Source organism: Pleurodeles waltl, chromosome 2_2, assembly GCF_031143425.1.
Source record: "Pleurodeles waltl isolate 20211129_DDA chromosome 2_2, aPleWal1.hap1.20221129, whole genome shotgun sequence".
Lineage (NCBI taxonomy): Eukaryota > Metazoa > Chordata > Amphibia > Caudata > Salamandridae > Pleurodeles > Pleurodeles waltl.
Window position 1 is genome coordinate 785,339,256 of NC_090439.1, and position 25,578 is coordinate 785,364,833.

The window sequence follows — 25,578 nt, forward strand, 5'->3', positions numbered from 1 at the left end:
CATCATTGAGGAAGGAATATCACACTTGCACAGGAGAGATGACATAACGTAACTAGGATAATGTTTTAAGGTGTGGTTATGAACAGCACCAAGGCACCACTTGGGGTAGCAGTTGTGCACTATAAATCTTATTCATTCATTTAACATGCTAACCAAAGCGTTATAGTTGGATCTGATAAGTCCAAGTCTGTGATGCCAATTGTGCTGTCAGGCAGGGCTAAAAGTTCAGTTAAAAACTTCTCTACATTCCCTCAGAAGACAGAGCAATACTCAACTATTTTCTTACTAAATCACAAGGGAATTATTTAAGCATGTTACCCCTCTCACAATAACATCACAGTCAAAATAAAACAATCTCCTAGACTTTGTGCAAGCCGCTAAATGTAAAAACACTAAATGGACACTAAAATACATGAAACAACAAATTAGTGTTTCTGTCATTATGTTTACGAGTAATCAAAGAGATCCTCGTTTAAATCATACTTCAAAATAATTAATAAACTAACAGGTACTATGTTTCCAACCAATTATTATGAATTTACCACAAATTGCTTGGCAGATGGGATTGTTCGATGGATGGGTTGGTAAAGAGTGAGCTGGAATCGATTCACTTTCCCACTTCAGGGGTCTGCACCAGCATGTACCCTGGTCCAGACATTTGCAGGTACCAACTCTGGTTAGGGTGCGTTTGAGTTCAATAGGCAAGGAGGCTGCTCAACATGGTTAGAGGTAGGAAGGTCAGATAATGCCACATTTGTAGAACACCATGATTACAGTTCTGAACTCTCATATAACCAAACGGTCTGTTCCATGAGGTGATGGTACAGCAGAAATAATGCCACTGAAAACAAGAAATTGAAAAGGAAATAACTTCCAACAGAGTGTCCTCCTGACATGGAGAAATATGTCAACCCTGATTAGGATATAGACTGTAACATTCAACTTGGATGAAACCAGCCTCTGATAAAACACTCTGAATGCTTGTCCAGGCCCGATATTTTGTGAAGCATAGTTCCGTCACACAGTATTGTGGTATATCACTCTATTGTAGAGCAGAACTATGATGCATTATTTTTACATCTTATGACAGATGGCACATTAGAGTTTCCTGTGCTTTTAATTATGACATTACACAGTATTCCTGATTGTCTTTACTTCTCCTGAAACAGCATTTATGTAGACCACTGAGACTTAAAGTACCACCGTGGGCCACGTGCGGTTCTCCTGACCTTTACAGGTGCCACCCATGTCACTGGGCTGCTGTTTATTTGACTCAGCTTTAACATTCAGAAATGTGTTGAACAAAAGGGCAAACATTTTTTACAGGTTAAGTGCAGTTAAAGAAAGGAAGTTACTAAGGCGTCCTGCACCACTCATCTTTAGGAACACTTTCATTTCTTGCAACAAATGTGTAAAACTATGATAACGTCTCTTCAAAATTCAAAATGTATATTTCATTACATGCAGAAGCACTTCATACTAATACATCAAATTATATCAGGGCATTCAGAAGTATTTTTTACAGTCATGTTTCAAACAGGAATTTAGAAACATTCATGGTTCCACCCACCCTGAAAACAATGCCAACCGTGTACTAAGTGGTAACTCAATTGTTATGTGCACTCTCCCCGTGGCTTGGGCTGCTATTAAGCATGAACACTATAGTTTATATGTGATAATGAATAAAAAGCATGGAAAGTGAAATTAAACAATTTCCTAGGATCACACAATTTGGTCAAGTAGGGAATCTAGGAATGAGCGCAGGTTTTCTGGTTTCACATTGGGTAATTCAGCCATTAGATGTACATGCTTTGCGTCCACTATACCCACCTTACACAGCCCCCACCCTGAGGTCCCCAATCACACCACAGACAAAGTTTTTTGGCCCTTGGGAAAATGTTAGTGAGTACCTGTGATGAAGACATTACTTTTATGGTAGCTCAGCATTTCAGAATGGGGAAGACTCTGAAATAAAAGCATTTCAGAATGGGGAAGACTCTGAAATAAGTCAAACTGGATGGACCTAAGTCCAGTAAAGCATTTATCTCTCTCATCCCAAAAACTGGTAGAGATGTCTTTGAATATGCAACTTACCTCATATTTTAAGGTTTTGCAGTAGTCTAAACCTTTACTCACAAGCTATATAGACAGAGCTCACCAGAGCAAGCACTATCAACATACCACCGTCGATGTACTTGGCATTACTATACAATGTAAAAGACATCACAGGATCCGTCACCTGTTCATATAAGATGGCTGGCAACCTCTTAGGTAGCAGTCAAATATGCAGTCTGCAATGCTGTTGTCAACTGACAGTCCCCAAGGTTGACAAATTAATTACAGAACTGACAAACAATGACCATCTCAAGCACAGTGTATATGAAATAAATGAACAGAGGTCTGCCTTAAAACAGATGTTAGGCCATATGCCAAACAGAGTGGAACAGCAATAAAGATCATGACAAGTCAAACCACAGTGGTGTAAGCATACCACCTCAAAATAAATGTCACAACCTTACTCCCCAGCACTGGATTGGACATGCAGTGAGGTACAACTCTTATGCCAGATACTAAAAATTCATCACAATGTGATGACCAGGAAGATCTTATACCCTCACAATATCTGAAAGTTAAAATCACATGAAACACAGAGAGCAAACAGGAATATTATTAGTGTGCAGTCCTATCTACTAGAGTGAGACTACAGCTGACAACATACCTGTAGAGGCAACAAACAAACTTTGCTCCGTCCTTCCTTTTGTTCTCGTTCCCTCCCACATTTTCTTTACATTGCCATGCCCTTACCTTGCTTGGGGGACATCAATATTTGATGAAACAACTTTGCGCTTTTGTTCCAAGAGACAGATGGAGCGCGTGTTGTCTTTTTCATGCTCGTAAACACAATTATGACGTTTGGTCTCCGCCATCTTCACATCTTCCTCCCTCGTGCCCAGGAGTAAGGAGGGTTGGTCCGGCACCTTTTGGCTGACTTCATTGTGTGTCTCATCAATCTGAAGAGGACTGGCAACTATTTCCCGCTTACTACCTGAGCCCTGCATCATTAAAAAAAAAAAAAAAAAAACACAAACTGGTCATGAATTACTTAATTGAAACAACTGCTAATTAGTTAGTCTAATACACCAAACAGATCAATAAAATATCACTATGACGTTCTGAATATGCATGGTACTTAATACTGACATGTTTTCTTTTAAGTGCCACGAAATGGCAACACGTGTTGAAAAGATAACAAGTTAAGCTTTTCTTGGTAAGTCAAGCATTCCAAGCTGGCAATCATCAATGAAGATGCATGCAAGTCATTCTTTTTGCAGTCAATTCTACTTCAACGATTGCATTTCTGCGAAATGTGTCATTTCACTCTTCAAACTCACATGACGTATTTTTCAGCCAAAAAGGACCATGCACTAACACTTTAGGACTATACTGTCGCCAGCTTCCTTTTTATAACTGGGGCGGCCAGACCTCCTGAATGTCCCATTGGAAACTGTAACATCATATGATGCTGAAAGTAACTTTGAATCTCCCTCCCAGCCTAAGAGATACAAAACAAAATAGACCTTCTAACCTCCTTTTCCGGACCATTTTATACAATTTTCGGAAGCTTAATGAATGTACCAAGAAGGATAATCACTGAAACGAGCTGCTATCGCACCACGAAATAAACCCCCACATTTTTTTTTTTAAAGGGATGGATACATTCACAGGATGGTGAATGTCAAGTAGAGCAAAGAAATAATGGAACATACATGGAAAATGAATCAATGACACCAAAACCCTCTGCTATCATAATATGATCAGCACTAACGCACACAAGAGCTTCACCACAATGAAACACCCATTCTTAACCTTTTCTTTCACCACCCAGCCACATTACTAAGAAACATTGATCAATACATCAAATTACTTCGCAAAAAAATTCATGACTATCTAGAATGATGTTGCAAAAGCCAAGTTTCACTGGAGGTCGTGCAAGATCTTTCTAAGGTACAAACCCAAATGTGGTACACGCATAAGGAAATACACGCCAACAAGCTCCTGAAAAGGCTTGCAGAAACTATCTTCTTTCATAGATGAGCCGCCTATAGTCAAATAAGTCAAATAATGGATCTTCTGCTTTTAATATCTTTATTGGTTTATAGCCATAATCTACAAAACTAGGTGCTATTAACACACTGTAGTACATGCACATTTTAAATCTGTGTAGTAAGTATTTTTGTAGCTTGTTCTATTTTGCAAACGGTTGTTCGAATAACTATCAAGGATCCCATTTGCATTTAACCAACTCTTTTTTAACTTCAAGTAAAAAACATGGCAGTTCACTAGATCCCTTTTTTATTCATAAATGTTGGGCTCACTCCCCTACACTGTCTGATTCTAAGAGTAATATTATTACATCCCTTTCTAACTCCATCGTGTGGTACCATATTTATGGTGTTTTAATTTCAGTGTTGGATGCCACTGTGCACTGATTTACGGTGGTTGTATATCCCTCCTTTTGAAACATAAAGGTTGATTGCATTACTGTGTCCGTGGAGACAATGATTTGATTTTGGACTACAATTCTTGATAATTCAGCCTATGTCCATTTTTATTATGCAGGTTTCTCAGTTCAATATAACAGGTGGGGATTTAGACCTTCAGGCTAGCACAGTTTGTCTTTGAGCAACAATCACAAGAAGGCCCAGGAATCTGCATCAATTTTGGGTCACATCAGGCTAGGCAAACATGTCATGGGGTTATCAGAGCCCAGTATTCCAGTTCTTTCTCATATTTCTTTTTGCAATTTTATCCCGCCATTCACTCATAATTTTGAGCAACCATATACCATTTGTTTAAATCCCACTAATTCTCCCACAAATCTGGTACATCTGTTTTAGTGCCATGGGATACATTTTTTGTAGGTTCCTTGGTGAGAGGTACATTTGATACAAAATAATAAATGTTACATATTGATAACATGTGTTCCTCAACACCCTGGCTACAATTATTCGCATTTATCTCATTCTCAGTTAGAAAGTGTTGTGTCGCTCACCCACCTTAACCTAATGGCAACTAGTATGAGAGTACCTCTTGTATGGTCGTTATACTTGAGTAATAGCTTTTTCTACCTACAGACATTAACACTTCACTATTCCAAGGAAGCTTCTCCATTTTCCCTACTTACCTAAAATTACAGCATATTTTGGAGGTCATTACGAACTCTGTGGGAAAACCCGCCGAGTTTGCTGCTGGCGGTCAACAAAAGACCACCAGCACGCAGAAGACCTCGCCGGCCACATAATGTACATTCAGCTGGGCGGGCGGGCAGAAACAGTGTTTCCGCCAGCCGTCCCAGCTGAATGCAGGGCCTGTACATTGACGCCGGCTCCACATGGAGCCGGTGGTAATGTAGCAGTGCGGCGGGTGCAGCAGCACCCATCGCGCATTTCACTGCCCGAAAATCAGGAAGTGAAATGCGCGACCGGGCTGTGCACGGGGGCCCGAGGCACCCATTCCACCAGCCTTTTACTGGCAGGGTAAACCGCCAGGCAAAGGCTGGTGGGACCAGGAACATTCGGATATGTATCTCCGCCATTGCCAGGCTGCCTGCCGGCGGAAGCCTGGCGTTGGTGGAGTTACAGAAGTGGCGTTTCTGCCACTAATATTATATGGCGGTCTGGGCCACCATGCCAGTGCTGGCATGGCGGCCCACACCGCCATGTTCATAATGAGGGCCTTTGTCTCTTTAAAAACGTGGATATGGATCAGGGTAGTATCCAAACTGACAGTCCAAATTGAAAGTAACAAAGAAAACAGTTGGCAACCAACTACAAGAATACATTGCCAAATTTAACTTACTTTGGGTCTGATATAGAGTTTGTGACAGAGTAAACCCATTCGACTTATTACAATCCTCACATTTGTGACAGAGTAATCCGCTCACCAAACTCTAAATCAGGCCTTTTGTTTTCAACTACATAAATGCATTTCCAAATTTAACTTAACTTGCCCCCGGTTGCCAACCAAATTGACATTCATATCTGGTCCTAAACTAAGAAAACAGTTGCCAACAAACTTCATTAATAAATTGCCATATTTAACTTACTTTGTACCCCAACTAAATGAATACAACTTGCATTGTCCCTGGTTGCCAACCAAACTGATATTCCAAACTGATACTAAGAGAAAGGCTGCCAACCAACAATAAGAACACATTGCCAAATGTAATCTACTTTGTCCCTAACAAATATAATTCACATGCAAATGCAACACTGAGATCACTGCCCTCATCAGACTGGGTGAAGCTTGGGTGCAGATTCCAACACAATAAACAAATGCGAGACCTGCCAGCTGGTACTTTGAAACACCCTCCCCTGCCTTTGATGCAGTAGCTCATCCGTCTTTGGTAGTCATTCCTTACATGCCACTAGGCATCAGAGGAACTGTGCTAAATCAACACATTTCTTTCCTAACAGGAAACATTTATTGTAATGCTTCTGCTGCATGGAGTGCCTAAAGAGTCATCCGCCATGTTTAACACTCGCATGAGACCTCAAAACTATCTAATACCAAACAATAATGTAGACGCTTTTAGTATTCACTAAACCAGTATTTCAGGGCCCTCACTTGGATTAGTGAAGATTACATTTCTACCCGTCAGGCTGGAAAACTGAATGGCTAATTTTACTGATTTTGAGCCAAGTGAAAATAAAGCTTCCAATGCAGTATGTGACTAAGAACCCAAATGATTTAACAATGAATGGAAATGACAAAACATCTGGCAATTACTCCAACACTAATGTTTATAGCAGAAGCCTTAGATTTCACATACGCAATGCTCAAACATCAAAAACAACCAAAGTGTCAATAGGAGACTACCCTATTAAATGTGATAGTGATTCTGTTACTCTTATTCTGTCGGCTGCTTCTCATTATGAATGTTGTGGGTACCCCTGTCACATAAATGCAGACCTAGATATTGTTTTTGAAGTGGATAAATCAGAGCAGGGCATGCCGTTGCTTCATCTGTATACTACACCTGTGTCATACACTCCACGGTCTAGCCCTGTGTGAATACCAGCGCTTGCCATTTCCCTTCTTTAAAAGTAGTAACTCCATGTGTGTTTTTTAGTGTGCAACTGAGAGGTTGGTGGGAGTGTACTGATAGAGTCTATGGACATTGAGTAAATGAGTTACTATAAATGGAATTGTATTATTTTCCTACTTCCGCTTTCTGTGCAATTTTTAACCTGCGGGTGGATTCCACAGCAATGATAACGAAAAAAGGATAACAAAAAAAGTATAAGGAAAAGGCAGCATCAGGAATCTTAGACACTAGCAAATTGGCAGCAAAGAACTTTCTGACCACACTGAGCATCATTCTGCAAAAATCCTCTCAAGCTCATATGTATGAGGCGGCTCACGTAGCCGTCCAGCATGTGTTTCTGACAGGAACATGGCTGGAGAGTGCCATCAAAGTAGCATTAGCTTTAGTAGGGTGCCTTAGGATACTAGCAGTTAAGATACAGGAGACACGGGAGGTAATATAACAATGATGGCCTCAGCAGTCGTTCGACCGCCATCTTTCATTTCAAAGGCCACAAAAGGCTGACTAGTAGAATGGTGAGCCTTGGACTATCACAGTAAAATCACAAGTCACTCCTGATTTTGAAATTAAGTAGCTTTTTCACAGTTAAGAAGCAATGTATATACTGAAAAAAGGCAGGGACACAATGTGACAACCTAGTCCTGATGGAATACAACAGTATGCCCCTTTGCCTTTATGAACTTTTACCCTTGAGGAAAGACTCAAAACCATGACAGAATGAGATGGAGGCTTTCCACAGACAAACTGTTTGTGAGTCTGACACATACATATATAGCCCTTGAACTCTGACATAGATGATTCAGTGTATCCCAGGTCTGCCTGCTTGAGGACCTGGGGTTTGGCGGCTACAACCGGCTTTGGTGACAGCATTATGAACAACCAGAACATCAATGTCCCCATTCTTTGGGGAAGTTGAATTCTTTGTAGAAGGTTGCTCCATTGGACAGAACACAGAGGAATATTGCTTTAAGTGAGTGGTAGCGCCTTGTTTAGTTGGGACCCTCATGGCCTCCTGTTCTGCATCAGGGTCACTGTCTAGATCAGTCTTTGAACCCCCAAGCAATGTCTGTAGCCAAAAGGAGGGCATGGGGATTAATCCAATGTAGCGTTGGCTGCACTTGATGGTCAGGCAGAAGTGCCTTATTATAAGAGAATAGAGGTTCCTAAGCAACTTATGTCAGCAATTAATTCTATAGAGGACATAAATTGTCATAACAATCCATTTAGGAAACTATAGTGTATGAAGATACTATGATACAGAGAATGTAAGGATGTATTCATTTGTATGAAAGTAAGAGTGCGCAGGAGAAATTAGGGAACAAAATAGCTTGATGCTCAACTGATTCACACAATATAATCAGAGAATGCGGGATGTTAAAAATATGACTAAATTAATGTTGTGTTGTACTGTAGTCAATTGGCTCGTTTCAACTCGGACATGACTTGATGTAAAAGGTCACAAGGGTGCTGTTAATGACGTTTCAAACCAAGGGAATAGCAGGATCATCATTAGGACTGGAAATTGAAGAAGGCCTAATAGAGGAATTAGAAGGAGAGCGAGGAAAGAGCAGCCTGTCAAGGTCGTGAACCATAGCCATAGACAGTACTAGGCTTGAAAATATAAAAAAACATACTCAGAGGAAGGGATGGAGATCCCTATTATCAAAGGAAAATAGCCAAATATAAAAAATATTGGCTGGAAAATATTTAAGTGAAGACACTCATAAGACCTAACTAGACATTTACAATAAGTGTAGTATAGCATTTAAGAGGGAATGAATAAAGAGTTAGAAAACAGATAGTGTGAGCAAAACAAAATGCATCCAGGAGAAATTAAGCAATCCTTACCAAATTAAAATGTGGTATGCCTAGTGAGTGACATCCAATGTTGAAAAGAGCCAAGAAACACAAAATATAAAATAACATCTGTGTATATAGCTCTGTCAAAGAGAAGGCACACTGTTAAAGACACTAAAGAATGGAGATGAAGCAAGCTATCCAAAAAGAGGGAAAAGGAGGAAGTCCCGTACGGCTCCAACATTACATTTAGAAACAACAGCAGAATACCGAACAATTGTGAAACAATAAACACTTCATAACAGCTTTAAAACAATCAAATAAGGCAAAACATAATGGCACTATGTGCTACCAAGCACAGCAGCAATTAATTCATCAATTACATTCCTGAAACAGACTGGAAGATTCCATGCATAAAATAACTTTTAAGGGAGGGACTAAAACACGTTCTGAGCTGGAAATAGCTTAGATCAGTACATACATAGAACAGCACACAAGCAGTGCCAGTTGGTAGGGAGAACAGAAGCATCTCATATACCTGGGTCTGATGCCCATCCCCTGTCAGGCGCAACCTCTGAACAAGAACACATTTGGTTAGGAACCTCAAAGATGGACTAGTGGGGGCTGGTGCTTCCTGGTACTTTTGCTTTTTACTGTTCTTATTGTACTTCAGGGTCACATATATTGTGTCTGAAAACGAAAGGAAGCAGGTCTTAACTTCTTACTTCCGGCTGAGTTTGTCACTGGCTGAATGGGCAGCCTGCTCCCTCTCACCAGTGACAGAGGTGGAGGAATCAGGAGATGGGCCAAAGAGCGCATGACTCTGATGTTTGATGGCCACAGACAAAAGTAGGTTGTATTCTCCAAAACAAACTGGGACTAATGGCTTAATTTAGAGTTCGGTGGACGGGCTTCTCTGTTATAAGATATAGGGCCAGATGTACCAAAGGATTTTACCCATTCTGTGTCTATGGGAAAAAGCTTTCGTACATATGGCCCATAATGCCCTAATTATAAGGCAGATGGGAAATCCTTCATGTCTGCGATGCAGTAACCCAGAGTAACCCATATGCAAAACTCTAAATCAGGTCTGTAGTCCACTCACCATTGATTAGAAGGGCTGGCTTGGAGAATCTCCTTAGTGCAGTGGACTGGTAGCACCACCTCCAAAGGGAGAGTCATGCTTAATCCTCAGGTGCAACAGCTTGGGACACCTGCATCCAGTTAGGGAGTTAGGTGTGACCCGGTGATGTAAGATAGTCGCTTAAGTTGAGGAGCATCATGTTTCCGAAGGCACTTTGCTTTGTGGCACTTAGCACACCACCTCTAGACCTTTAGAAATGGATCCTGTTCAAACAGATTGTAAAGAACTTGCAAAAAACTACTGTGCACCCTAGTGCTTTCATATTTCCTAGGGTTACAATTTGTCAAGACCCAGCGAAGATGGCTTCTTTGTGAATGGGGAGAACCCTGGTAAAGGTGCTTTGCTACCTCACTAGCAGGAGGAATACTCTATGTCTCACCCTGTATTTGTTGCTTGCATCGTCTTCCTATTGATGAAACTCAACATCTCCAGAGGGATAACTGCTCCTTTGCTCTGCCTGCACACTATGTAGTTCCAGAGAACCTCATACTAAAGTGCATATATGTACCAGATGATGGCTCCCCAGGCAGACAGGAGACACAGACTTTATGGGGGTCACTTAGTTGAAACAGTTGGTGACACAACAAGCATGGCATGAAATCAAAGCATTTTGGCATTACAAACCCAATCTTAAGGAAAAAAGAGAATTAGCGAGGAAACCAGCAAAGAAAGGATAAAAATAAACCCTAAAAGAATCATAGCAAAACCCTACATGGGAATTCTCTGAGCCCAAGAGAAGTAGGATCCAATTCGCAGTAATGGTGAAGTATATGAACTGATGAGGGCAGCACATATGTGCACAGAGAAGGGGAGGATGACGTATTAATGCACGCATGGTACTGGCAGGCAAAGATCCGACTTAACAGCTTTTTAAGTACGTTCTCATCCCATCACTAGGTGGCAGGGTAGCCATCTAGCCCTTCACATACAGAGAACGGAAAAGAGCCAGGAAGCAGTATACGCTTATTTTAAAGAAAAAGTAAGCCCAAGTCTCCCATTAAACCTTCAAACAAGTGGTCCACGACATGGTCTTGTTTCATGTAGGCTGTGAAAATGCTATTGTGATAGGATTGTGCTGAACCATCCAGTTAGTCCACAATCCTAACTTAATCAATGTGTTTTATGCTCATCTATTGGCGGGTAGCTGACTTCATACAACCATCACACAACATGAAATGATTGCAAGCGTGCCTGCTTAGCCGATAAAGGCCCAAAAGGCAATAAAAACCTACGTGTATATTACCAGATTCAGGGCATCTAATACTTTTTCTGATTAATACTTTTGACAACCACAACACAATTTTTTTTATTTTAAACAAAGACAAACTTGTCATCTTGTTGACTACATCGTCAGTGTGCATAAAAAAATATTCACTTGGGGCAATTTGGAGGGAAACTCCAATAAACGGACCCGACTGTGCTAAAAGATAGTGAATAAACACCCAATTAGGCAAAGATAAAACGTGTTTAAATTAGTTATTAGGCGCCGACCTTCGAAAAAGCTCTGGCAAAGGCGTGAGCAAACTCCCGGTACCAAATTGTTGAACGAAGGACAAGGCAGTTGATAAAAGAGACACTGCTATACAAAAACGACCAAGTTTATAAATCCTTTGCTTCACGCTATAAATCCAGGTGTTACCCGACTGCTACTAAATTGCATGAACTTTGGTAGATTCTCACTCCCTGCATTATTTCTGTAGCTGGAGGCTCTTCAGAGATTGAACCCTTTGAAGAACCAGAGAATTCATCTTTCATCCTGCCTCTCCAGCCACTGCATCCCTTTTCATTACTCATACTAATAAGCACTTTTCCATTGAGACAAGTTAGAAGCGCATTTACATTCTTCATTAGTAGCACAATAAAATATGTATACTACTTCTCAGAGAAGGGCTTTTACATTTTAATTAAAGGACACACTATTGAATCAAAGAAAAGCAAACACTGATCAGTGGGATCCATAAAAACTCAACGTAGAAGTGGATGCAAACAGCATCCACTTCTATATTGAGATACGCCTTCCCAAGGATGAAATAATGAGCATAAGGCTTGCAGGGCATATCACGACTGACAACACTATTCTAATCGAAGCAGCTTCAAAGACCAAGTACACTCTTGCCATTTGCTAGATAATGCCGTCCTCAGACTCGGAATTGGTAAACAAATGCCACCCTTCTTATTAAGCCTAGCTTCCAGACAGCTGTAGCTGTGTCCAGTAGAAAACATGCTTTTCAGAAAATACCACGGCCTTTTTTGCACATGCACTATTTGTAAAATCTGCTAGAAATAAACAGAACTGCCTTCACATGCAATCCATATATACAAGTGACACTGTGGAATGACATAACATTAGCACCCAGAGATAAGTGAAAAACAGAGACATGAACATACTTATGCTATCAAGAACAGAAACCTCAGGCACGTGTTATACGATATTCGTCGATAGGTATTTAGACAGATACTAAGCGAGGGATATTTAGATAAACCTCCTGGAGCAATCATGAACCAAACCTGCTAGCTTCAGGCCCACTCATAATACTACTACCTCCTGCTCGTGCTCCACTCCCGCCCTCCAGCTCCTTTTTCATTATTATCTCGCACTCCCTTTCTCATCCCCTCTTTACATGTGTGCTGATAAAATGTTCCACTCAAAGTCTTACCCAATTGGTGCACCTTCAATACTATCAGACTCCTCATTGGGAGGCATCCAAGGACCATATAAACATGGGCTCTTGGGAGCCTGTTACTGGCTGGCCCATTGTGGAGCTGGGAGACAAGATTTAACATCAAAAGTTAAACATTAATACTCCGACAGTCTAATACCGAGACCCTTGCCTACAACAACACTTTTGAATACATTTCAATCCACCTAATAAATTCAAAACATTTCAGTCCACCTAATCTGTTTCTCAAGAACATCTTATCTTGTGATTCTAACTTAGACAGGAAAATGCCTAACTGACTAATACATTCAAAGAACTGAGCATTCCTAGGGGATGTGGTTGAAGATCACAGTTTAGCAGATAATTGCAGACTGAGGAATCAGAACGAGAAAAACAAGTCTTCCTATCATGTGCCCACGGTTCTCTTTTAACAATTAACTTCTTTTGGCTACAAACTCTCTAATATTCAATTTACTCAAATGTGCAGTACCAGAGAATTAACTTTCAGATCACTCTATGACCACTCTTTCCATCACCACAGGTTATGACCACTCTTGTCATCACCTGTGGTCTCATTTTTCACATTACTAAACCCTAGTGGATGATCATCTGCAAGTACAAACTATCTACTGAGAAACAGACTTTGCTAAGTCACATCTAGACATACCTGGCACAGAACAGGGGATCTGTGACCTCAATACAAATATTGTGGATGGCAGACAAGGCCTAAGTGAGAAGAACAACGATAAAGGGCATTCTTATAGACACGCTTTAGCCAAGTAAGAAAGCTGAATGGGGTTGGACATTAAAGCCTTAACAAACAAGAACATTGTGTATGCAAGTGGTGTTAATCAGAGAGCACTGGAACAAGCAAAGTTTTCCCTAAACTTGCTATTCATGTCCAAATCTGAATATGCTCTGGCACAACTGTGGTGGCGTCATTATGAATAGTAGAAAAAGCAGGGTGGCTTTTAGCACCCGAACCTAAATGAAGATATGATCACCCCATTATTCTAGCCAGTGATAATTGACTGGGTACCCTGCAAACACACCCCAAAAGGCATAGCTAAAATGTTTGCTTCCTTCTACAAAATCTGTATAAATCTGAAAAACAGGCCTCCACTGATACAAAAGCTACATTTTTGTCCAACCGTACCCATCCCAAACTACCTGATGAAGGAAGAGTCAATCAGTGGCGTAACAAAACTTGAGCCCCACCTCTGCACAATACAGCGAGGGGGGCTCTCTCTAGGCTCACATAGGAGCTCTGAGACCAGAATACTGTGTTGAGGGGGCCCCCTGGAGCTCGGGCCGCCTCACTGTGGGGGTCTTTGTTATGCCACTGGAGCCAATCTGTGTGGAGAAGCCACTAGGGATGAAATTGTCATGGTTATTGCCAAAAGGCAATATAGTAAGACCCCAGAATTAGGCAAAGCTCAATAAGCCGATGTCCTGTGCGATGTATACAAGGAACCTGGGACCTCTGGCTCCATGAACCTTCCATCCATTGAGGTGGTATTAACAGTGCTCTCAAAACCGGGAAAAGCACCTTCACTGCACATGTAACTGCCCAGTTTAACTCATTAATATAGACATAAAATTACTGTGGAAACTCTTGTCAATTACACTCAAAATAATGATAAATTATCTCCTCCACCCACCACAAATATTGTTTGTCCCTGGAAGATCAACTCACAACCAGCTCAGAACACAGTCCCATTTTGTCAGCAAAGACTCCCTGAGCAAAGCCATTACCCTTTCTCTTGACACCAAAAAGGCATTTGATAGGGTTGAATGAGATTATCTCTTCAGAATATCAGAGAGCGCTGGACTGGACGCTGGCTATATTTCCAAGTTCTGATGACTAAGTAACAACGTGACAAGCCAAGTAAATTATCTTCAACATTTACAATTCAAACAGGCACAAGATACACATTCCTTCTACCCCTCACTACTAATCCTGTTATCACTAGAGAATTTGGAAGTGCCCCAATGGCAATAAGAAGATATTCAGGCATATCGACCAAAGCCAGACAGCAGAAGTCTTTGCTTACACTCACAAATCTAGGAACATTCCTTCCTTCCTTAGTATCCCTGATCAATGAGTTCTGCATAGTCACGTATTATAAAGTTAAGCTAAATAAAGGTGAAGTACATCCTATGAATAAACTTAGTATCAGAGTAACCACTCTTCGTTTTTAAATGGAGACAACACAGACTAAATTATCTGGTCATCTTGTGACTAAAATACAAACACCATATTGAAGACAACACACTTTCTTTAAGCTCCTTAATGAATCATGACTATACTAAGTGGGCACATTCACAACTATCACTATCGGGAGAGCACAGGCGTAAAGAAAGTCGTAGTCTCACACTTTAATACTTTGTTTTTTCATTTTGCTGCTATCCATACCAAAAAACTACTATTTCAAATTGATGGGGCAACATGAAATGCAAGTTGAAAGCAAGCACCATGCTGATGCAGATTCTAGTGGGCTACAACTTTCTCATGTACATACTATTACTGGGCACATCAAATCTTGCAACTAGCAGACATGTTCCTATCATCCTATCCATCTCCCCTCTTGGTAGGCCTGGAAAAGAAACTGTTACATATTTCCCCTGGGTTTAATTCACATATATCTGAATAAAAATCTATCCACCTTAACTCGATTATTTTTTTTCACCCTATTGGCTTCGAAATCTAGCCAAAATCACAAAATAAAATGATGGACGGAGTGTTGAAACTTTTCAAACACTCACCCCCAGTCACAGATCTGGGTTTAATCCATCGTTATTTTGCTTGCCACGTCACCCCAGTTTGGACCCAGATATATGTAAATCAGTCTTGACCCTGCTCCCAATGGGAGCAGTCCAGCTCGAGCTGCAAAGCCAGGTCCTCCCTGGACAGGATTCAAGCATCCTGGGACCGGTTTCAGGGTATCACCCTTCATCAGCCAGGCTAGCTTGAATCCAGTGGCGCAGCAAACAAGGGACCCACGTCTGGGCATACCCTAGCCACGTTAGGGCATACAAGGCAAAATCACAGCCACAAGGAGGGGGTGGGGGAAGAGAGATAGAGAGAATGCATTCACTGAAAGGTCCTGGGAGAAGCAGTCCCAGGCATCTCCACCCCCCATACCCCATAAGGATCTTTGAATATTTGCTAAACACTTCACCTACACCACATTATACCATACAACTAAAGGTACAAGAGTCCTTTTTAAGACAGGACTGACATTGCAGAACACAATCACTGGTCAGAAGGGCAGATGGGTTTTGGTCCACGGTGCATTAAAATGCCACAAAATAAAGACTACACATAAATATGCCTCAAAGTGAGGGGCTAAGTGAGTTTTAGGCAACTCTCTTTCCAGAAACGTCTGGATCTGCAAAACCTGAGCCTTTAGTGGTGGATGTGGTGTAAATAAATATGTCATCTTCAACCATAAATTCATTGTCTATAAACCAGACACAGCAGGTCTTAACAGAGGATTATAAACGCTACTCTGATCCACCTAGCACAGTGGCGGCCGGTAATTTTAGGAAGGAGGGAGGTGGGTGGGACAAACAGGCACATATGCACACTCACTCATTCATTCACACAAGCGTGCACACACACATCCATTAACACTCATAATCAAATATTCAAACATACACACATGCACCAAACATTCATTAAAAAACACACACACACACACTTAGCCTCAGCTCTGCATTGGAGGTCCCAGGAGGGTTGGGACTGCTGCCTTTCATCACTGGCTAACCTAAGGTCAGCCTATGAGGGAAGGCAGCAGCCCCAACTTGTCACAGAGTGGGATGGGTTCAGTGAGACTGCTGACCCCACCCCAATCTGAGACAAACTGCCTCTGGTTGACAATCAGCACTGGGCGCTTCAGGGCTTAAAACTGAAGCACCCATGTCCGAAGCAATCAGTGACGTTCCCCCTCGTCATGAGGGGAAGGACCTCAAGGCACCTTTGCTAGGTGCCCACAGGGCTGTGACTTCTTCAGCCCATCAAAGTTCAGCTCATGCAGCCGGAAGCCAGCGCACAAAGTGCATGTCTAGTTTCTGGCTGCCTGACCTGAAAATGAAGAGTGTCTGTCAAACTGACCCTTGCTCAGCCTGACAGACACTCTTCTTGAGGGGCAAAAGGTGGGGGGTGGCCCTCAGCCCCAAAACAGCGGCCGCGGCTGATCTATAATTTGTTATGTTTCCTCTAACCTAAAGTAAAGTCTATATGCATAAAAGCATCAACATACCCTACTGATGAACCAGCTAATAAGACCACACACTTGACTACAATATCTCTAAGGTGACCGAATAATAATTTGTATCTATTATCACACCTGAGGTGTCAGATAAGGAATTCAGGGATATGTGGCATGAGCAGTATTACGAGGAGAGATAACTTAATTAGCTGTAATTTTCAGAAAAGCACATAGGGTCTTAAGATTGTAGGTGGAAGCTAAACTACATGATCGGAAGAAAAACAGGGAAATAGCATGTATATGATTTGACTGCAATTCTAAATGGTTTGAGGGCAAACCCCAATCTTATTGTAAGGGCACACAGGGTTGCCAACAAAACGATTTTATCAGAGATCAGGGCCACTGGAATTTTGTGACAAGAATGTACAAATTATATGTCAGTTTTGACAAACTTATGAGGAAGGTAAAGGCAAATTATGTGGCATAATGTGGCACATTTTGTGATAGTATTACTTCATTATTTTTTAATTTTCCATATTTTAACACTGGGCAAAGGTTTCCCCTCATTAGTACCAGTTTCACAAACAAATACAGCAATAAACAACTTTAAGGTACCCAGCCACACCTTGAGAAGGACGTTGAACTATGCAGCAACACCCAATGCTGCATTTTTAGTAACATTTCATCCGTTTGATCCAGTACCGATTTTTTGTTAAAACATGCAAATTATGCTGTAGATGATGGATTATGTGGCAAATGCATCAAATACATATCTACGCAGAAAATGCCACTGACTCAGAATCTCATAATTCCAGTGTCCCCGATTTTGAAAAGAAAATAATAAAGCTAATTGCATTCTGGTTTATGTGGAGTGCCAAGGACTGGACGTGGAGATGGTATACTGAGACCCCAACCTCATTGAGTGAGGAAAAGGTGATTTTTACCAGTAGCCAGGCTGCTAACCTGCACTGAATAATGTATGCAAAAGTTGTTAAGTGGGTCCCAAGGATGAAGCAAAAACACAAAAGATAAAAAACCTTCTTGCCAATATTATACTTCTTGATTGAAGAAGACTACTGAAGAGCTTAACATAGCAAAACATTTCTCCTGACGACATTAGAGAAGAGGAAAGACCTGGGCAAGAGTGGCAAGAGCTAGATCCAGCAGAAGTGTCAACTGCTAGAAGCAAATATCAGAGATTAAAGTAGTAGCACAGGGCAAATAAGGTAATGAGAAAAAGGAACTAATGCGCTAAAATGCTTGGTCCCTTGGAAATGCATCCTAAAATATGATTCAAACAGGAATTGACATCACTGGAAAAGATTACTTCATCTTGGACTGGGAAGCTCAGGTAACATTCGAAATATAGGCCACCATCTTGGAAAGGCAGATTATAAGGCTTAGCCACTTTCCTTTCTTGAAACTCACGGAATCTTTTGGCAAATAAAGGTAAAGCCCAAGTTAGACATTCTTTGCCTAGACCTCAAATCTGCAGTCCCACCACCACCCTTCATGCCTAGTCCTCCATGAAGCTCATGGAACATCCCTCCAGACGACATCAGTGTTGTATAGGTGGCATAGACACTTAAACATGCCCAAAGCATGGTTCCCAGTAACTTGCTGCATAAGAGTGCATGGAGTGCGCCTCCTTCTCCTGGACGCTCAGAAACTCCGGTAAGCCCTAGGCAAAGACTTTGCATCCACACATTTCTCAGCACAAATATAAAATGAAGAAAGGTCAAAATAGGACTCAAGTACAACTTATTGGGATGAGAAGGAAACTAATCAATTTGCAGAACCTAACAAATTAAACCCCCTAAACTGGTATTTTCCTTCTCCAACATAACTTCTATGAAGAGCAGCAGAAGAAATATTTATACTCAATTAACATTCCCACTCTGGGCTCAAACTAGAGAAGAAGTGAAAGAACAGATCACACATGAAGAGATGTAAAAAAGGAATTTTCTGAGGTTCATCTTTTTCTGTATCATTTGAGCAATTAATTCCAATATTTTAGCAATATAAAAGCAGGGCGGAACTGAAAATCTCCACAAGTTTGCCTCACAGTTAATTTTGTTGTGCATGCTGAAAATCAACTCATCCTGAATTTCAATTGGAACGCCTACATGTTCATGGAGCCTCCAGTTTCAAAACTACAGAGAGGTTAGTGTCTTTGAGCATCACATAGCTACCAGAGGCATATAGGCGGTCATTCTGACCGCGGCGGTCGGCAGTCGCCGCCCGCCAAGCGGTTCCCGCCGAAAGACCGCTCCGCGGTCAAAAGACCACGGCGGCCATTCTGGCTTTCCCGCTGGCCCGGCGGGCGACCGCCAGAAGACCGCCGGCCGGCCCAGCGGGAAAGCCCCTTCAACAATGAAGCCGGCTCCGAATGGAGCCGGCGGAGTTGAAGGGGTGCGACGGGTGCAGTGGCACCCGTCGCGATTTTCAGTGTCTGCAAAGCAGACACTGAAAATCTTTATGGGGCCCTGTTAGGGGGCCCCTGCACTGCCCATGCCAGTGGCATGGGCAGTGCAGGGGCCCCCAGGGGCCCCACGACACCCGTTCCCGCCATCCTGTTCCTGCCGGTAATTACCGCCAGGAACAGGATGGCGGGAAGGGGGTCGGAATCCCCATGGCGGATTCCCTGGGCCAGCGGGAAACCGGCGGGAAACCGCCGACTCCCCTTTTCTGACAGCGGCTTTACCGCCGCGGTCAGAATCGCCCAGGAAGCACCGCCAGCCTGTTGGCGGTGCTTCCGCTGCCCTCCGCCCTGGCGGTCATGGACCGCCAGGGTCGGAATGACCCCCATAGTCTTCTATAAAACAATTGTGGTTATAATAGGTGATTCACAAATTAATTTACTTTTGTTTCATACTCTATACAACTGGGAGCAACATCTTACCTAAAGGAACGAACAAATCCGAAAGGGACATATAAAAGCCATTTCTGGTACTACCCTGCCTACCTCACAAGACTGGTGTGAATTCAGTATGCAGAGGTGACTATGCAGAAGACAGGTGTTGCCTCTATAACACATACATCTGTTTTCACAAATATTTACCTATTTTCAAATTTTCTAAATGTTGAGTGGGGAGGGTGCAGGGTGGTGGGGGAAGAGCTAAGAACATTTATAGTAGAGGGAGTGTACATACTGAGCAATGAGAATATGATTTGCTCACAGGTGTAAGTTGCAGACAAAGAAGTAAGAGTTGACTTCTCATGAGGGTGCGGGGTCAGGAGTTTGGAAAATCTGGAACTTATAAGCAATCAAGTTATGAGCCAAAATACATATTTTTCGTTTGATTTATGTGTGTGTATTGCAAAAATTGTCAGTCTATAAACTTATAATGTTATAGTTCGTAAACATGAAAAAGCTGAATGGACTCAACTAGAAAGCATGGCACATCAATGGTCTTGAGAGCATAAGAACGATAAGCAGAAGAAACGACTGAAGGTGAATGTTAATATATTAATGAAACACAACCGAGAATGGATTAAGTAAATCACTTGTGAGCCAGGACTGACAATAGTATGAAATTTAAAAAAGAGGGCTGATAATCCAAGTAATAAAAAGAGTGAAAACAATGTTCTCAAGTACTTCATCATCAGATCAAGCCAGGAAATGATGGTATATATCCAACATTAGCCGTGAAAAACATTTACGCTTGCTTGCAATGAAGAACCACTACACACTTTTATAGTAAACTGATACCACACTCAGGAGTGGCCTATGTTTGGTACAAGGTTAATAGAACACTTAATTTTAAACTGGATAAAATAACAAGAGTGAAGGATCCCATCTACCTTACTTCAAGTCCCCAAACATTCTCCCTTTTCTCTAGCCTGATTGCTCAAGTCCCTAAATATTCTGCCTCTTTTTTACTTTTAGTTCTGGACTCCACTAAGTTCTGCATCATAATGTATTGTACCTTCTATGGCAACATGTGCTTCTCTTTAGATGCTACACCCTTCTATTACGTAGACGGTTTACTATTAATAAGAGTGTAGCATACTTTAGACAGGTGTAATGCTGTATATATAAACACTTTGTTTATGACATGAAGCACTGGAAAGAAATTCCAGTTTTCTTGATTCTGCAATTGTGCTGGTTCTAGTCAAACACAAGTACACTATTGACGTCTACAGTGAATGGTAAGAAGCATAAGCTTTTGATTTCAATTATTATGTAGCACCTCCTACAATTACTAAAGAATCGTAGCCCTTTCTTGATCCAGGTACCCTTTCCAGATGTTTTTGGGATTTCCATTGCTTGGCGTACAAGCAGTGATGTTGGAACAATTTTCAGAGTGCAGGTGCAGGCCAGTGGCATTGGCCTACTAAAAGAATGTGGGTTTTCGAAAAGCAGAGTATTATTGAGTCAGTGAAATCTTTGTGCAAGTGTGTGCATGTGTGTGTGTGTGAGTGAGTGTGAGAGGGAGAGACAAAGGGAACATATAGCAAAGTTTCTAAAGTGGTCCTATATGTTTCTTGCAAAAATGGGGTTTAATTCTGCATCTTCACCACATATTTCTAAATTTATGGATGTATTTCTCATATATCTGATATTGTGCATAATCTTTGTTAGTGAGTAAATTCTCCATCAAAATGATGCCTGGGTGCTGATAAGAATCGACCAGAAACAATCACAGAAAAAGCACTTTTGATGGTCAGTTTTAAAGATTGATCTGATGAGGATTTCAGGAGTTCATCTCATGCTCACAGTTGAAATAATTAACCTTAAAGAATTATTTCTCTACCACATAAAAACCTTTCTCCATTTTGTCCTGGGGGCAAGCCTTGATGCATAGGGGAAGATCCTCTGCTATGGGGGAGGAGTGTTGCCCCCCGCCTCCACCAGCAGCTGCAAAACATTTACAACAAAACAATAATAAACTGTGTTATTGTTTTCTTGTAAAAGGGGCTGTGCTATGGGGCTGTGACGGAGATGAGGGGAGTGCACAGCACTCCCCCCTCAGTGCGCATGTATGTTTGGGTGGCCGTTTCAGGCCTGCCAAACAGACATGCGCACAGTGCTCTCTCCAGCCCGGCACTGTGTTGCAGCTTCAGGATTGGCCGCAGGGCAGGCTGGGAGCCTGTGCCTGCAAATGCAAGATGAAGCGGATGGAGTGGTGAAGCGGAGGCGCAGAAAAAAGGTACATTTTATTTTTTTATTTGTTTGGTTCCTTCCCCCATCCTCCCCTCCCACGTGCCGCGCCACCCCACTCCTTCTCCCTCCCGTGAGCCACGCCTGTTTATGCACTATAAGAAACTACAGGAAACTGTTAAGAAACTGAGCCAAGGCAGAAGTCACATTCATCATATATATGATGTCATGAGAATAACGGCTATCAAGAATACATCATTTGTTAGAAATAAAAAAATTGCTTAAGAAATATGGTGGCAGAAATAATACTGCCATCATAAATACTCTGCTGCCAGTATTAGCTTTGTGTAATATGATGATGTGTCTGGAAATAACTCAGAGCTGCCATCAGGCCACAACCTTCCCACCCACCCCATGTGCAGAGAGCCTGATGACAACAAACCTGAATTTTGTGTCCTATGAATTCACACACTCCAGAACAAAAACATCATTCCCTGGCAGTACACCTTCAAAGATGAGCCGTCTCTGAGCAAAACCTTTCGACAGAGTCGGTCTATTCCAAGGCCACTGCCAGAAAATATGCATAGCCAAGTCAGATGCCACCTGCCTTGTAAAAACAAATGGCGCCAAAGAAGGCAGTCCATCTCCCTCTTTCATCATTCACTCTGTAAAGTCAAATGAAAGTGTATTTTAATTTGTCAATGCCATTCAGTTTGTCATATCTACTCTTTTGTGCTGTCCAGTAATTATTCTTAATAAAATTGGTAATGTATGATCTTAATGACAAGTGGGCTTTTAAAAGGTTTCTTTAATTATGGTTACCTACTTATTAGCGAAGTACTCATTTGTTTTATTCTTTGTAGCTCCTATCAGTAAGTTGAGTTTGTAAACACTACATTCCTGACTTTGTATTAACACAAGTCACCAAAATAATGTAAAGAGAGCTTTCTGGAATGTATGCGCTATATAAGTGTAGTTGGTCATTACGTCAGAATGGAAGGACCAGGAGTTAGCATTTAACTAGGCATCAATTTATTAGTTAATAGCCTACAGAAGAAGTTCAATAGGTTCATGTACCTTTTGCACAGATGCCAAAACGTTCAAAACCAGAGAAAAATCAAACAACCGAGATTAAAGTCAGCTGCACTTACATTGCATAGCTTACCACAGCGTAGTGCACTGCATGAGACATGACATGATAAAACACAACTAAAAAAGTATATTGATGTTCCCAGATGAACAAGTTTAAAGAATCACATTAGGAAAGAGTAGAGAAGATTGGTCTATAATAAAGTGTTTACGGCTTTGCTTTGCATGAATTTTAATTTTAAAGGTGACGTTTTTCAGAACAATCAGGGGTGACTCCTCCGCTAAGGCGGAGGAGCGTCGCCCCACTGGATTGTGGGGAAAGTAAATGTAAAATGATAATAAAGTTACATTATAATTATTTTATTTTTCCTGGGAGAAGGGGTGGGGCTGGGTTAGAGGGAGGGGGCCAGAGGAGGGCTATGTACACACAAAGTGGGTGGGGCTGGGTTGGAGGGAGGGGGCCAGAGGAGGGCTATGTGCACACAAAGTGCACGTCTGTTTGGCCAGCGGTGTTGGGACGGCCAAACAGACATGCACAATTTGCATGTTCTCTACCCGGCTATATTGCACAGTCGAGTGGAGAACATGCCCAGGCTCCCACTCCCAGTCTGAGCGGCGAAGCATGCCATTCAGACCAATCACAACGCTGCTGTTGCTGGTGACAGCGGCATTGAAATTGGCTGGGAGTCTGGGAACAGGGGGAGGACGGAGGGGAGACAAATGCGTCTCCCCCACTGGTAAGCTTTTTTTTTTTTAATCACCCCGTTCCCCCACCCCGCCACACCCTTTGAGTGGCAGCCTCCACTGGGAGCAATGTTAAATAACTGAGATTTTAGCCTTCTGCCTTACACAAAGGTAAACGGAATTGTCTTGTCTTAGTAATTTATCTTACTTAAAAAAATAGTCTCTAACAATTTCCAGTGCTAGGATGCCTGAGAGGCCTCATTTTAAATAACTGCAACCGTCAGAAATGGATGTAAAAAATGGTTGTTTAAATTTGTCTGATACTAGTCACCTTTCTCATACCTCACTCTTTCACCCTCCCTAATGACCAGCAAGAGGGCCACTAAAAGTTTAAGTTACAGTATGGCATCACTTTGCAGGCAGACAAAATTGAAGATATATGCACACAATAAAAGAATATGCAGTGGTCTGTAAGAAATGTTGGCTCTGGGTTCTGCTTAGTTATGGTTCGCTATATGAGTCTACAGCAGAGCTGCACACAGAATAACAGATGGTCTACTCATTATTGTCCATTATCTTTCTGAAGTGTCTCAGAGTCTGCGGGGTGCTGCAGCACCTCCAGCACGCTCAGCTGCAAGGCCCATGCGTGGAAGGTTCAGGGCTTAATTTGGATTGGTTGTTGCCAGTGGGGCCACCAGCGCTCATTTTCTGGGACTGGCACTTTTTTTTTCCTCATCAGATATTGGAAAGAGCATGAGAGGAAAAACACATTATCTAGAAAGACAGAGGAAGAGAAGGATGGAAAATCAGTGACAAGGGTAGAAAGCAGGAACCTGCACGAGTGAGACAAAGGGGCAGGGACTGGTTGCCAGTGGATTAAAGAGGCCTGAGGTGGATTCAGGACTACTCTGCCTTGGTATTCGACGTGCTGAAATCTGATAGCGCTGGCACGGGCTTCTGGGCACTGGCACTTAGTATTTTACAAACTAAGGACTAGGAAGATTGTATGGTTGTGTTTTGTTTGAAGAGATATGTTAAACATCTATTTTACCAAGGGCTTGTGACGGTTAAAGTGGATCTTTGTAGGCTGTAATATGTATGAATGCGTTTGCAGAAGACACTGTTGTGTAGGTGCTTTGCAAGGTATCGGAGACTGCATGCATTGTTCCTGCTGCAGGGAATTTTTGTGGAAATATCAGGGGAATCAATAGTAAAAACAGGCCCACCAGACCATAACACAGGTCCAAAAACAGACAAAATATACTGGTCCACCCACAGACCTATCAGGCCAGCCCTTCGGAAACTGGCTGATTGCCCTGTAGGCCAGTCCAACCCTAGCAGAAAGACTTTGCTGTCTTTTGTAGACCTTGGTGGTTCTTTACCAATTGCCTGGCAAATGCAGATTGTTTCTAAACAGCCATCTTTCCTAGGACCATAGAACTATACAGGGCAAATGGGCAGTGGTCTGGCGATGTCAGGAGATTCCATCCAAAGTTCTTCACTGCCTGCCTGTGTATGAGCCTTCACAGCAGTGCCATGAATTAACTTGGATATCCAGAAAAGATAGCTGTTTGCAAGCTATGACAAGGAATGGAAGAAAAACTATTTACTACATAACTGGCCCTTTAATAATAGGAAAGGACAGATTAAATCAGTCTTTAATGCTATCCTTTGAAGATATTCATTGGCCAAAGATGTACTGACCCTGCGTCGTGAGGTGAAACAGCAGCATTTCACTCAGAGAGTGCAGCTGCAGTCCTCAACAGAAAAGGGTAAGT

The 25,578-nt window shown here is 41.9% G+C and overlaps 1 protein-coding gene across 1 annotated transcript in view; it reads right to left on the reverse strand.

The window, feature by feature from the left end:
- Positions 1-25,578, reverse strand: part of ZNF704 (zinc finger protein 704) — a 543,928-nt gene that overhangs the window by 428,838 nt on the left and 89,512 nt on the right. The window contains exon 2 of the mRNA XM_069220407.1: positions 2,806-3,053. Coding sequence (XP_069076508.1) covers positions 2,806-3,053 — 248 coding nt within the window. The remainder of the gene's footprint in view (positions 1-2,805; positions 3,054-25,578) is intronic.